This window comes from Salvelinus alpinus, chromosome 26, assembly GCF_045679555.1.
Source record: "Salvelinus alpinus chromosome 26, SLU_Salpinus.1, whole genome shotgun sequence".
In the NCBI taxonomy this organism is placed as follows: domain Eukaryota; kingdom Metazoa; phylum Chordata; class Actinopteri; order Salmoniformes; family Salmonidae; genus Salvelinus; species Salvelinus alpinus.
In genome coordinates this window covers 17,351,887-17,368,077 of record NC_092111.1, presented here as the reverse complement: position 1 = coordinate 17,368,077, position 16,191 = coordinate 17,351,887, and the positions used below count along the sequence as shown (strand labels likewise).

The window sequence follows — 16,191 nt, the reverse complement described above, 5'->3', positions numbered from 1 at the left end:
AAGCTAAACTTTTAATTTGGCTCTATACTCCAGCATTTTGAATCTGAGATCCAATGTTTCATATGAGGCGACAGTACAGAATGTCACCTTTTATTTTGGGGTATTTTCATACATATCTGTTTTACCTCCCCTGTTATAGGTAAGGGTGAGAGGTTAGCATGTCTTGGAGGTATGATCATTTTTCTTGTTACTTTCTCACTCATCATTATTTATAATTAATTCATGATTATCCGTAATCACGGTAGCATCCACATTGATATTGCAGTGTTTAGAAACATATTCTATTCTTATTTACAAAAACAGTGACTCCAAAGTGACACAATACATTATTTACCATTAATTTCTATTGGGAACAACATAATCCAAAACACAACCAAAACAAACTGAAAATGCATCCAACAAGTTTGTAGTCACAAGCTTGATGTAGTCATTGCGTGCCTGGAATATAGGGCTAATTCCAAAACTTTTGACTACTTAATACAGTAAATGTATCCTAGTACTTATGACACCTTCAGATGGGGGGGGGGGGGGGGGGGCTGCATACATAAAGTGCTTTCATTTCTAAAACGAGAAAATAGATAAGTATGAAAATATCCTGGAATTAAAGGTGACATTTTGTTCTGTCGCATCATATAAAACATTTGATCTCACTTCCAAAATGCTGGAGTATAGAGCCAAATTAAAAGTTTAGGCTTCACTGTCAAAATAAATACGTAGGTGAGTGTATAATGTATACTATAAGACTGAAATTAATGGCATTTTTATTTATTTTTTCTCCGCTGTACACTTTTTAGGAGGTAATGGACATTTGTTTCCTTCATCCTCCTGAAACAGCTTGCCAGCGGAGGCGACATTGGTACATGTTGCCAGGAAGGAGAGCAGCCCTCAGACCTGTAGTCTTTCCCTGAGCCCCGACCCACCGCACTGCCAGAGCTGCATCTCCTACGAGACTCGGCTGGTCTGCGGACACTTCTACTGTGACCAGTGCAGGGGCCGCATTCAAGGACATCGAAGGCCTCGAGCTACCCCTGTCCTACAGTATGTGCAACTCTATCTGTCAGTTAGGAGGCACAGTGCCTGAAACACGGATCTGCAGTAATAGCCCTCCTACTGTGTCTGTGGACTTCAACGACCCCTCCTCTGGGACTTGACGTAGGACAGGAGAAAGGCACTTCGGAGTCTGTTTTAGTTGAAAAACAGACTTATGAGATTTGTTTTTTTTGCTGATTTTCTTTAGCAGAACTGACTTTGTCATGAGAAAGTGTGCTCCAGCAAACTACATTTTCATTCATTCATAATGGAAGGCATTGGAAGCAGTGAGAGTTGTTTTTGACTGCTTTATTGCATTCTATGTATATAAATCGAAATACAAACCTACACTGAGTAAAAAAGTAACAATTTAAAACGGGTCATATAAAATACATAAGAATAGTATAAAACAAACAAAGTTTATATAGATAACATTTTGTTATAATGGATTTATGAATCATGCACATCTTGATAACTAGAAGGCAGGGTAATAACAAAAAGATTGCCGCCTGTTAAAAGGAATTACACTCAAACGTTAGTCCCACGTTATATTAAGTGTCGCTTAATAACTCAGTTGGTAGAGCATGGCGCTTGCAACGCCAGGGTTGTGGGTTCGTTTCCCACTGGGGACCAGTATGAAAAAAAGTCGGAAAATGTATGCACTCACTAGTGAAAATCACTCTGGATTAGAGTGTCTGCTAAATGACACAAAAAAATATGTAATTACATTGTAATTACACAGACAGGTTCAGTGTAGGTACACATTTTATCAATCTGGATACAAATTACATGTGTAAAAATGTTGCAACAAACTGAAATTGATTGGGTTAAAACAGGTAACAGTACTCTTACAACAATGTGAACAATGTACCTGCTAATGTAATTACAACCAGGTAAGATTGGTAGTTTTAGTTATACTTTATATAAAAGTGGGAACCAAACATTAAACAACTTAATTCCTGAAGTACAACGTTTTTTTGACAATGTATATGTTAATGGTAGCCAGACAATTGCCATAAAAACCATGGGTAACTCACCATACATTTATTTAAAATGTACAATTCTTTTTTTGTCCTTTTTATTCATCTATGGAAGCGTATTGCTGCCAAAACGCCTCAATATTAGATTTTTTTTTACCTTAAGAGTAACTTGTAGTTAGGGGGAAAGTGTAATCCATATATTCCTACAAACACTACGTTTGTGCACTGTGTATGCTATGTTTTTGTTTTGCACACAATTTTCACATTACAGAGTTGTTAACGCCAATGCACTGGTCAATCCGCATATCAGTATCGTCTAAATTACTTTAAGTGTTAGCCAAATAATAGAGTTTAAAATGAATGATAACGCTGAACGATTAGTCATTAAGCTGCATTAAGGCCAGTTTTTCCAACACTCTTGGATAACTGACATTCTTGTGAATGATCCATTCTAACAAGCAAAGCAAGGCAAATCAGTTTGAATCGGTGAAGCGGTTCTTTCTTTGCAAATAAGGCTGGCTATCACTTAAGATACTCTACAGATATAGGATCTTAATTTGACCTGTATTTTCACAGCAAAACAATCCTGCAGCAACAAGATTTGAAAATTTTGTCCATAATATTCTTGATCAGTGGTTAGGCTATTATCTGGCCAAAAGTATGAAAAGTGCAATGCTATTAATATAACCGTGTGTTAGTTTGAATTTATGTAAATCACGAAGCTCATCTGCATTTCCTGCAGTGCAGGAAAATTCTTAGCAACAAAAGAGTGATCAAATTAAGATCCAACATCTGTATATAAGATCTGTAATGTAATAGCTATTCATACACACACACACATACATATGCATACACACATACATATACACACACACACACACATATATATATATATATATATATACACAGTTGAAGTCGGAAGTTTACATACACTAAGTTTGGAGTCATTAAAACTCGTTTTTCAACCACTCCACAAATTTCTTGTTAACAAACTATAGTTTTGGCAAGTCGGTTAGGACATCTACTTTGTGCATGACCCAAGTCATTTTCCCAACAATTCTTTACAGACAGACAATGTCACATATAATTCACTGTATCACAATTCCAGTTGGTCAGAAGTTTACATACACTAAATTGACTGTGCCTTTAAACAGCTTGTAAAATTCCAGAAAATGATTTCAAGGGTTTAGAAGCTTCTGATAGGCTAATTGACATTTGAGTCAATTGGAGGTGTACCTGTGGATGTATTTCAAGGCGTACCTTCAAACTCAGTGCCTTTTTGCTTGACATCATTGGGAAATCAAAAGAAATCAGCCAAGACCTCAGAAAAAAAATTGGAGACCTCCACAAGTCTGCTTCATCCTTGGGAGCAATTTCCAAATGCCAGAAAGTACCACGTTCATCTTTACAAACAATAGAACGCAAGTATAAACACCAGGGGACCACGCAGCCATCATACCACTCAGGAAGGAGACGCGTTCTGTCTCCTAGAAATGAACGTACTTTGGTGCGAAAAGTGCAAATCAATCCCAGAACAACAGCAAAGGACCTTGTGAAGATGCTGGAGGAAACTGGTACAAAATTATCTATATCCACAGTAAAACGAGTCCTATATCGACATAACCTGAAAAGCCGCTCAGCAAGGAAGAAGCCACTGCTCCAAAACTGCCATTAAAAAAGCCAGACTACGCTTTGCAACTGCACATGGGGACAAAGATCATACTTTTTTGAGAAATGTCCTCTGGTCTGATGAAACAAAAATAGAACTGTTTTGGCATAATGACCATCGTTATGTTTGGAGGAAAACGGGGGATGCTTGCAAGCCGAAGAACACCATCCCAACTGTGAAGCACGGGGGTGGTAGCATCATGTTGTGGGGGTGCTTTGCTGCAGGAGGGACTGGTGCACTTCACAAAATAGATGGCATCATGAGGATGGACAATTATGTGGATATAATGAAACAACATCTCAAGACATCAGCCAGGAAGTTAAAGCTTGATCGCAAATGGGTCTTCTGAATCGACAATGATCCCACGCATTCTTCCAAAGTTGTGGCAAAATGGCTTAAGGACAACAAAGTAATGGTATTGGAGTGGTGATCACAAAGCCCTGACCTCAATCCTACAGAACATTTGTGGGCAGAACTGAATGGTGTGTGCGAGCAAGGAGGCCTACAAACCTGACTCAGTTACACCAGCTCTGTCAGGAGGAATGGGCCAAAATTCACCCATATTATTGTGGAAGGCTACCCGACACGTTTGACCCAATTTAAACAATTTAAAGGCAATGCTCCCAAATACTACTTGAGTGTATGTAAACTTCTGACCCACTGGGAATGTGAATAACTGAATAAAAGCTGAAATAAATCATTCTCTCTACTATCATTCTGACATTTCACATTCTTAAAATAAAGTGGTGATCCTAACTGACCTAAAATAAGCAATTTTTACTCTGATTAAATGTCAGGAATTGTGAAAAACGGAATTTAAATGTAATTGGCTAAGGTGTATGTAAACTTCCGACTTCAACTGTATGTGCTTAAATTATGTAATGTTCAAATAACTTTCAAAGTCCTTCATGCAGAAAATCTAGTGAGATATATTTAAGCGACAGACATTGGTCTATTTTGGTGTGTAAGATCTTTCTGTGACAATATCCTTGAGATTATGTCCTGTACAATCATTAGCAAAGGCAGGTCCTGGGCTTTAATTCCACCCATGTGGTTGAGTTGTCTACAAGTATAGAAAGGGAATGAGAGGAATGGTAACAGTTCATTATTCCATGTGAATTTCACAAACCCAACAATATGGCAGCACAAAATGACCTCAATTACTTAAACTTTTATGTAACAATTTTTCAGTCGTGGTAACGAAGACCCATAGCATGTGCAAGACTTTGTTCTAAACCAGCGCTAACATATCTGATTCAACTAATCAACTTATTCGCAAGACTTTCATTAGCTAAATCAGGTGTGTTTGCACTGGCTGGAAAAACACTAACTGTTTATAATTCAAAGCTCCTAAATGGCTGCCTTGCTAGCCTCTATCCAATCAATGGTATTGGCCACTTGTTACTCATTCCATCTCTAAGGCCAGATTCCAAACTGACAACCAACTACCTTCCATCTGCCCTTGACTCCGAACGGGCAGATCTGATCGGACTGAATAGGTAAAAGCCATATAGTGGAAGCTATGCAGAGTTACTAGAACGTTTCCCTCACCTATGGAGACGTTTGAGAATCACGAGGGGGAAGTCAATGTGGGAAGATAGAAGTGAATCAAGTTATGGGGTTGTAATCCAGCGTATACCTAGCAGGTTGAAGGCAGGGTGGCATTGTTGGCTGCACCCAGTTGGCCAACAGCCAGCATCAGGATGTCCTTCTTTTCCTTGTGGAAGCGCAGCTCCTGGCCGGACAGCCTGGCCTCCTCAAGTTCTCGATCTGTTGCCGCCACCTCCTGGGCGATGGTGCCAGCCAAGCCTTGCTCCCGGTTCACCCAATCAGCAGCCATTTGGGTACGCATGTCATCATCCAGCGCCCGATGGGAGTAGTGAGCCAGCACTTCCTGTTAGGGGAAAGCAAAATCAAACATTTGTTAGGCCGAAATGGACCTTATTCACACCACGTCCATGATCATTAGAAATTCAGGCTAGCTGGGTAGGAAGTGGAAGTGCTCCATTAAATCATTATATTTTTCAACACTACTGGTTTCCTAGCAGTGCAGGTTTGATTGAGTTCCAGATTATGTTAAATGATCCAGAAATGCCTGGACATGAAATGACCTGGAACCACAAATTTTATGCACAATAAGCAAGCTGCATGGCCAGCAATAACATCAATTCACATGAGGAATGTGAGACATCTGGAAGCGCTAATTACTCCAGTGGCTCAGCTCCTCTCCTTAACCACTGAGATGAAAGGCATAAGACCAGACCAAAGAGAATACCTAATCAGTCAAGGGACACACAAGGCAAGAGCACTCTGTAACATTAGAAAAACACAATACAACTGAGTCGTATCTATCCAAATCATGGAGTTGCTGGCTGCTCTTCCTCCTCTTAGACTTCAGATCTGAATGGAGTAGATTGGCAAAAGCCAGGGTTGAGGCACAAATTTTATTATTTAGGTGAAGTAATACATTGGAAGTTGCCTGAATTGACCCCCATTCTGCAATAACGATGTCATAAAGCTGCCATTTGTATATTAGCAAACATGAAGGGTGAGGGATTATTCATTATTATCTGTAAATAAGAATTTGTTCTTAACTGACTTGCCTAGTTAAATAAAGGTTAAATAAATAAAAAGTTAAAGTTGTATTTTTGAGATCAGAAAGAAAAACGCAAACTTTTGCCAAACTGATCAAGGCTCATACTGTAGTTGACACCTTAAAAGTTGTTTCTGTATGTACAGTAAGATGCATGAGATAATGAGGACTGCACATAAACGTTGAGGTCACCCGACTCCGCCTGGAACGGAATACCTCCATATTCAGCCCACACAATGTGGTTTAGAGAGATCCTTCAGCATGACATTCCATCCTAACTCAAGCCAGAGTTTAAATCAGACAATGTTACTCATTATCTTTAGTGAGTTTCACCCCCATTCTGTACTTTTTGTATGTTGAACTGAGATACAGTGTTGGCTGTACCATTTGAGTTATGATTAAACACTATCACTGGCAGTGTGTAAGAATAAGTGCTATGATTTCTTCTCCAAAACTGCAGAGGGATTTAATGGAAACTGTCAGTCAAATTACTGTTTTTGCTCTCCGATAAATGTTTAGTTTGATCAGTTATTCTGTTGCTGAAACTCAGAGGATTTAAGTTATGATTGAGTTATATTTTCCATCTTTTACACCAGGTGTGTGTCACCACAATGGCAGTTTACTTACCTTCTCCCTTTAGGCTGACTCGTCATTGTTGGTTACAGGCCTACAACCGTTGTGTCGTCTGCAAACTTGATGATGGAGTTGGTTACGTACAAAGCCATGCAGTCGTAGGTGAACAGGAGTACAGCAGAGGACGGATGATACAGTCCTGGGGGGCCACTGTGTTAAGAGTCAGTGTGGAGGAGATGTTGTTGCCAATCCTCACAGCCTGTGACCTGCCCGTCAGGAAGTCCAGGATCCAGCTGCAGAGGATGTGTCCAGATCCAGGGGTCTGAGCTTGGTGTTGAACTTGGAGGGAACAATAGTGTTGAATGCTGAAATGTAGTCGATGAGCAACATTCTCACATACAGTAGGTGTTCCTCTTGTCCAGATGTGTTACGGCCATGTGAATAGCAATGGATCTGTTGGAGCGATAGGCAAATTGGAGTTGGTCCAGTGTGCCTTGTGGGCCATGACCAGATTCTTGAAGCACTTCATGATGACCGAGGTGAGCGGTACGTGGCGATTGTAATGTCACCTTGTTTTTCTTGGGCACTGGGACGGTGGTGGTCTCCTTGGGCACTGGGATGGTGATGGTGGACTACAGCCTGGGACAGAGTCACGTTAAAGATGTCTGAGAAGATGCCCGGCAACTGGTCAGCACACACTCTGAGGATGCGGCCAGGGATGCTATCTGGGCCGGCGGATTTGTGAGTATTCACTCAAGAGTTTTCCTCACGTCAGCCTTGGAGAGCGAAAGCACATGGTCGTCCGGAGCAGCGAGAGTCTTCCTGGATGGCTCAGTATTGTCTGCCTCGAAGTGAGCATAGAATGTGTTAAGCTCGTCTGGGATGGAGGCTTCGATGGGCACTACAGCTGGATATTCCTTTGTAGTCTGTGATAGTCTGTAGTCCTTGCCACATGAATCTGAGTTGTCAAACTTAAATTCAAGTTTGCATCTCTACTGTCTTTTATCGTCCCTAATGGATTTGCGGAGCTCGTACCTGCTTGCCTTGTACACGTTGCGCATCACCAAGTCATCGTGGTTCATTCTGCGGACATTGAATGCTGCAGTACGGGCTGTTAGCACTTAACGGATATCTCTGTTCATCCAGGGTTTTTGGTTGGGGTATGTCCGGATTGTTATTGTGGGTACATCCTCATCAACACATTTCTTAATGAAGCCTGTGACTGATGATGTACAGTCAGTGGCGAGTTTACTAGGTACACCACCCCGTTCACGAAAATTGTTAGCTTCTACAGAGAGTGAGTCATGTGGCTGTGGCGTGCTATATAAAGCAGGCAGACAGTATCTCTGAAACGTCCGGCCTCCTGTGCTTTTCACGCACGACAGTGTCTAGGTTTTACAGAGAATTTTGCGACAAACAAAAACATCCAGTTAGCGGCAGTCCTGTGGGTGAAAACAGCTCGTTGATCAGAGGTCGAAGGAGAATGGCAAGAATCGTGTAAGGTAACAGGTGGGCCACAAACAGGAAAATAACGGCACATTAGAACAGCGGTGTGCAGAACGGCATCTCAGAACGCACAACTCGTCGGTCCTTGTCACGGATGGTCTATTGCAGCAGACAACCACACCATGTTCCACTCTTATCAGCTAAAAACAAAAAGACACTGAGGAGTGGAAAAACATAGCTTGGTCCGATGAATCTCATTTCCTGTTGCGTAAATGCGAATGGCAGAGTCAGGATTTGGTGTAAGCAGTCTATGGCCCCTTCCTGCCTGGTGTCAACAGTACAGGCTGGTGGCAGTGGTGTAATGGTGTGGGGAATGTTTTCCTGGCACATGTTAGGTCTCTTAATACCAATTGAGCAACGTTTCCATGCTCTGAAGAATTCAGGCTGTTTTAGAGTCAAAGGGGGGTCTGAGATGACCACCTTTGTACTGCGCCGATATTTGCCTGTTTGTACGATTCTTGCCATTCTCTTAGAACTCTCATCAATGAGCTGTTTTCACCCACAGGACTGCCGCTGACTGGATATTTTTTGGTTAACCCTAGACACTGTCATGCGTGAAAAGCCCAAGAGGCAGGACGTTTCTGAGATACTGGAACTTTCGCGCCTGGCACCGATGATCATACTATGCTCTACCTGCTTTATATAGCAAGCCACGGCCACGTGACTCACAGTCTGTAGGAGCGAACCATTTTCGTGAACAGGGTGGTGTACCTAATAAATGGGCCACAGTGTATATTTCCACACTATGAGGAATACTGTAAAATTGTGACAAAGATGATAATGCCCTTTAAGTGTAAGAGCTGTTTGAAAAGACTGCATGACATTTCAGCCTGTTTTGGTGGGAGGGAATTGTGGCCTTCCATGGTGACATCACCATGCGGTAAATTAGTTAATAGACAAATAAGAGTGTTCCAAACCTAATTTTCCCCTCCCCACTCAGACCACTCCCAGACAGTCCTAGCTAAATTCTTGATTGAGAAATTACCCTTTGCTAAGAAGCTATTTTTGCTTTAAATTAAAATGGTCAAAAAGAAACAATCACAGTAAGGTACTTAATTGTTATCCAGAAATGATTTGATATTGAGATAAAAACAACTCCATTGGACCTTTAATCAGTACTCTTATCCAAATGAGATCTTACTTGACGGGAGCATTGTCTCTCTCTCATGGCCTTCAGGCTTCCATTCCAGTGCAGCAGCTGAAAGACTGTCATCAATTCCTGAAAGAAAAACACAGTTCAGCATCGACAAGAAGCATTTTTGTGTGTGCCTGTGCTGATGGAGAGCACAATTTCAAGTTTGATTGTCATCGCAAGAAAGCAAGTTTTTAATGTCAAAGTCACAAGATTTGTTGATGTTTTTAGGGGAAGCTAACAGGGAGAAAGGTCTATAGCTAGCATTCATTTGTTTGCATGTGTAGAACCCTAAATCATGAGCTGTGGTTTAGCAAAGACCAATCCATGCATTAGATCAGTGGATATGGATGACAAACAATGAAAGAGTGGAAGCCAGCAATACAGTCCAGATTTGTTTGCCAGACCCACAAGCTCTCATACGCAACTCCTAGAACCACAGAGAATACATGGTTTCTGCTACTATTCTCTTCTTCACGCATGATGGTCCTCACATTCATGTAGTGGGTCTAATACTCTAGTCCTTGAAATCTACAGTTGATTCCTGATAAGTGCACTTTGGAGTCCAAACTCTGTTATTGTGAGCTGCAGTTCTCAAGTCCCAGTTCAATGGCTGTACATTGTTTTATTTGCTCCTGAAACTGGCATGCTCTGCTTTAGTTCATGTGGTCATGAGTCTTATACCATTGCATTTATCAAGTTCTACTGTATAGTTTTTTCATTCAACCTGGGAGACCAGATTAGTAGGTCATGAAGCAGAGGTGATTAAGCCAAACGACTTTGATAAACACTCAGAAATAACTTGTAGTTTTCTTTATGAACTGGAAATACAAAGCTAAATGAGAATATAGTTATCTGTCTGCTTTGTGTAATTATCCATAGTTAGTGGCAGCAACATTCCTAAACTAGCCTCATATACAGTCCAACCTATTAATTATGTTAAGTATCATTGCAGTAACGTCCACTGTATCATTAGTCCAACTTTGCATTCCTCCATCCTCTATTTACCTGAAACTCCAGCATTGACTTTCCTTTGTTGGACTCAAGCATGAAGCGAAACGCCCCGATACCTGTGCTGGGGTTGTCTGCCTCTTCTCGGTTTCCCTGTAAAAGACAAGTAGAGTCCAATCATCCAGTCTTTTTCTCCTTAAGAGCCCAATCAGATTAAAATCTTACCCTGATAAGGACGTGACCTTTTAATTATTAAGAGCTACAGTAATGACTATATTAAATACCAGTGCTCACTGCTACTGTTCATGTCAGTCATTTTATCTGAAAAACACATTCAATGACACTCACATTAAAGGAGGCCAGCGCCTCACATACACTCTTCTCAATGAAGTCATCTGTGATGCGGCGGGAAGGATGCTCGTTGAAAACCGAGTTCATCAGAGCGATTTTGGCAGCACTACGTCTTGCCTCAGCCTTGGTTGGACAAAACTGCCGAAAGTAAAGCATATTTAGTACTTTTCTGAATGGTCCCCAAAAAATATATGTAGCCTATAGCACAAAACGTTATGACCCTGTGAGACATGGATACATGCAATATCATATCTGGAAGATGGTTAGGTCAAGTTATTGTATGGATCTTCTGGAAGTCATTTAGAAGTGGATTTTAATAGGGACATTTTTTGTTGTTGAAAGATTATGCATTTGAAATGTATGTTAATCTTTTCTTATTTAAATTGTATCATTACATTTAAGTAATATCGACGCTTCCACTTCATTGCTATTATCTCAAAGAACGAAAGAGAGTTAGGAAGGATAGGGGCAAGGGAGGCTCTGTGCAAATGGGATGAGGGGGAGAATGTGGGGAGGGGTTTCACAGGTCCTTCTAAGCTCAATGTTTGGCTCTAATAACAACCAGATGAGCCACCCACCAGATGAGTTTCCCATCCCAGTATGCATTGCAGCCAGGCAATTCGAAGAGAGGAAGAAATGGCAAAACATGTCATTCTCCCATGGAATATTCTGTTAGGCACAATGCTTAAGTTGTCTAATATTTAGTGTATGATTTAGAATTTCAAATAACATTTGAAAAAAATAAGAATGTACATTAAAGGAGTCTTTACTATTTCAATAATACTGGTGGATTATTTAGCAAAGATAGGAATATGGCTTGTACTGTATGTAATTATGTATACAAGTTCATAGATAGATAATGAACTCGTCAACAGCCAAATGTGGTTTCCTACATCATGAATTCAGTTAAACTTGAATTTCCATATAAGATTTTTTTTATGCTAAGCCTGAAGACAAGCAGGATCCTACACCAGGGATCATCAACTAGACTCAGCTGTGGGCCGATTTCGTATTGAGCGGATGGTTGGGGGGCCGAAACATAATTACAAATAATTTGTAGACTGCAAATTGACCGCAAGAAGCCTAAACAGATATAATGTTTTACTAAAACATAACCATTTCAAACCTTTTTTACATTTGCATACGGTCACGTCTCTCTACTATGCATGGGAATACTTGGGAACAGATTTCTTAAATTAAAATAACTTGGGAGTTGATTTCCTGGTGTTTTTACAGTCTTTTATGTCCACCAATGAAAATCAGTTGGAGAAAACTGTCCTACACCTTGCTAACATGTTTTTGATGGACCCAACTGCCTAGAGTTATTGACGTGGCAGTGTGTTTTACCTCAGAAAAGGTTCAGATCCAGGGATTATTATTTGAGATTTGCCAATGGTTAGCTATTGAATTTAATCTTGGTTTGTAATCCTGATGGAAGACAGCAAACTGCTTTAATCTGGGATTCACAGTATACATACTATACCATTCACCAAGAGCAGCCTGAAGCTGGAGACATCACTCTCCATTTCTTTATTCTTCAGCTAACAGTTGTCTTTTTTTCCTGTATACTGCAATTCAGCTATTAGCTGTGAGTATGTTCAAGCCCCCCAACCAATAATAATAAAAACTTGATATATACAGTACCAGTCAAACGTTTGGACGCACCTACTCATTCAAGGATTTTTCTTTGTTTTTACTATTTTCTACATTGTAGAATAATAGTGAATACATCATCACTATGAAATAACACATATGGAATCATGTTGTAATCAAAATAGACTGCTGGAAAAGCATTCCAGGTGAAGCTGGTTGAGAGAATGTCAAGCGTGTACAAAGCTGTCAAGGCAAAGGGTGGTTACTTGAAGAATCTCAAATATAAAATATATTTTGATTTGTTTAACACTTTTTTTGTTACTACATGATTCCATGTCATAGTGTTGATGTCTTTACTATTATTCTACAATGTAGAAAATAGTCAAAATAAAGAAAAACCTTTGAATGAGTAGGTGTGTCCAAACTTTTGACTGGTACTGTATATACACACATATACACACACTTCAACTGTTCTGCTCAAGTTATAAACTATGTAAAACATGCAACGATGCCTTTTAACTTGATTAGTTACTTAGGCCAGATTTATCAAGCGTGTGAGCCGTAAGTCCCGGCAACATCCGGGTCATGTTCATAAGGAACCAAACGGAAGAAAACGGACTGAAACTTGGAGGGACTACATGGACTTCTCTAATAAGAAACGCACATTTTCGTGATTCAGAGGAATCACATACAAAAAATGTATGTACTCACTGTACAGTAAGTCCCTTTGGATAAAAGTGTCTGCAAGTGTCATATGCTTCCAGCAGAATATGGTTGCACAGTTAGAAGTTTGCAAACAAAGACACGACATAAACATTGTTTTCAATTGCACAACGTTTTGCTACAGTGTGCCCCAATAAACCTGACCCAGGTCAAATTTTTCTCTGGCGCTCACTTGACATTACTCATGACAGTCCAGAAGAGGCTCCCAGTGATTGACATTTGATCTGAAAATCCGGGGCAATGTACTAAAGGAGATGAGGTCAGATTGGCAGAATTGATTTGGGTGGGAGCTTTTGTGCATGAGTAGAGTTGTATGGTCGGATAAATCACTAATTTCATGGCCATATAAGGAAGTTAGGCTAATTCATGCAGCTACACCAACACAATGTCAAACCATTATATTGTACTGTTGTGGTAAAAATAAAGAAAATATTCAAGCACTTTCTCTAACTCAGTGATACTATACAGGGGGCCTTCCACCTGAGGCGCAAACCAACGTTTTAGTGCCAACAACTATATTGAGAACACCTACGGCCACATGTTAGCTCACCTGGAAACTCCCAAAGCAGCTTCCCCCTGGAAGACTGACGTAGCAAACATAGGGTGGGTTGTTTGATGGGACCATCTCGTACACTACCAGCGCCCCATTCCTGAGGTCTGCCCCTCTTGACTGCTTCATCTGCCAGAACTCTTGCAAGGCTTCCACCACATTCACTGGAGGAGACATAAAATGACACAGCTTAACGTTCACTGGAGGAGACATAAAATTATAGTTTAACGTTCCTCTGCATGGTGTCTTAAAGGCTGACTCAGCGATATGACAGATGCAGAAAGTAAACGGCATAGTGGGTTAATTTCCGCAACAACAAAGACCGTTGAAGTGCGAGGCTCAACTTCTCCGCTGTTTTGGTCCTTTGGCTACCACGCTGTAACAGCCTGACGTGAACCCATGCACATGCGTATACTGTGTGTGACTGTGAGAGCGAAGTCTTGCATCTCAATATCTCAAGTTCTAATTGCTGATTTTACCTTTAAATATGGTCTGCTGTTCTCATTTGGTATGCAGGTTTGGATTTAAGAAAGGATAAAAGTGGCACAGTGGGTTATTACACACGAGTGAGCATTAACACTACTTTTGTACATATATGGATATAGCCAAAAACATCCTGTTTATTTTATAAGTAAACAACAAGGAACCACCCACTGACAGACACTGAACTGAATGAAGCTGCCCATAATTGTGTTGACTTTCAACACAGTTATAATAGTCCACATAAACTAAAAATTAATGAAGAGTATGTAACATCATACTACTTCTGTAAATGAAAATTGAACAGGTCTATCTACTCACATTTAATTGATTGGGTTTTTGGATGATAGTATGACATGTTGGCTAGGTCTAGTTTAAAGCATTGTGGGTGACTTGAAGTGTCAAATGTCGGATGGAGTGCCCAAATGCTATGTAAATTGAGCACACAACTGTATCCTGTAGTCAACTGTATCCTGTAGTCATTAGGCTAGACATGACAAAAATATAGGCTATAATAAACTCGGTATGTTCATGTAGCCTACTGTTATGAACTGAATGGTCAGTTTTGGTGACACAATCTGCATGTTGCACATGCACTACTAGGCTATTTTAATCCCATTTCTTATCTTAATCACAGTTACAGTGGGTTACATTTTAACTACGACCAGTTGCATTTGAATAACGGCCAGGGAAAGTCGGAGGACATACATTCTGCGACTAATTTTTTCCAGGTTACCTCTGCCATAGCCCTGCGTATGCTTCGCAAAACTCCGAACAACAGCCTCCACCGCCTCCTTCAAGACCGCCGGGTTCCCTGGATTACATAGACCGAATCCAGCCATCCCTGTTCCGAGCCCCGCACTCCCAATAGTGCCGTGAAGACTGTGCAGTTGAAGCGGCGGAGGCGGCCCAGAGGAAGCACATAAAGAAGCCGGGGGAGGCAGTAGAGGTGCGGTTGGCATTGTAACCCCGGGCCGGAGAGAAGACCGTAGGGTCCCAGTCGATCCAGCTCCAAATCCTATCCCTGGTTGAAGTCGCTGAGGGCGGATAGATTCCATTGTTGAAGCGTAAACGTCAACAGTATGGGGTAATAGAGAAATTTCGTGATGAAAATACTGGTTTCCCCGCTGATATTGTAATAGAAAATGAAAACAACGAAACAAAAAAAGACTGATAAATAAAAGCTCTGTTTTCCTCACGGAGAAAAATGTATCCTGCCAATCCCTTTAGTCTTTGTGAGGATTAGGCTGCTTGGCTGTCAATCTTGGAGTAGGGGCGGAGAAATCAGAGACGTGAAAATGGGGAGCTGTGAATGGGCCATTTACTGTAACCAAAACTGTAAAGGAATTCTGTGGCTAATGTGATTTAAATTGTTATACATTGGAAAAATAGTAGCTACAGAAATAATTATTCAAAACGTTTAAAAAAAGGTTTTGGTAAATGACCGTGACAGCACGGTGGTAGATACCTTTAAATCATACTATTCTTTAACCATAAAAGCAACACACACTATCTATCCATCCATCCATCCATCCACCCCCCAACCACCCACACACCCACCCATCCATCCATCAATCTCGATCCATCCATCTTCCTAACTAGTCATCTTCACTATCTAGACCAACTGGGCATCTAAATATAACACAGTCCAGATCAAGCAGTGGGACAATTTTTTATTGAGCGGATGGTTGGGGGCAATGTTCCCTCTAATTTGTTTTGGCACTGACTGAATTTCAGGTCTGCTGATCGCAAACTTAAACGTTGTGAAAACTTTCAGCATGCTTTTACTGTGAACACTGAGGCTGTACCCACTTTAAGTTACAGTTTTACCTGTGGCCAAGTAGTGCTCTTGTAGGAAGCAATCACTCCCCTACTGCTGACTACAAATGATCTATAACTGGGTTAATAACTTACTAACTAGCAAAGGATATGAGCAAAATGTGCACACATGGCTACATGCAGCTCCCACTTTGATTACAAAACAAGTGCATCTACTCATGAACGCTCATGCTGTAAACACAGTCCAGTTCATAGTAAATGGCACAGATCCATATATGGCAA

At 40.8% G+C, this 16,191-nt stretch overlaps 1 protein-coding gene across 1 annotated transcript; it reads right to left on the bottom strand.

The window, feature by feature from the left end:
* Nucleotides 1-1,323: 1,323 nt before the first annotated feature.
* LOC139554839 (LIX1-like protein) lies at nt 1,324-15,383 on the bottom strand. The gene is made up of 6 exons (XM_071368006.1): nt 14,867-15,383; nt 13,651-13,814; nt 10,782-10,922; nt 10,491-10,586; nt 9,492-9,569; nt 1,324-5,572 (listed from the first exon to the last, which is right to left on the bottom strand). Exons 1-6 carry the CDS (start codon nt 15,186-15,188, stop codon nt 5,318-5,320), a joined length of 1,056 nt encoding a protein of 351 aa, XP_071224107.1. The 5' UTR covers nt 15,189-15,383; the 3' UTR covers nt 1,324-5,317.
* Between the last annotated feature and the right edge of the window lie 808 nt (nt 15,384-16,191).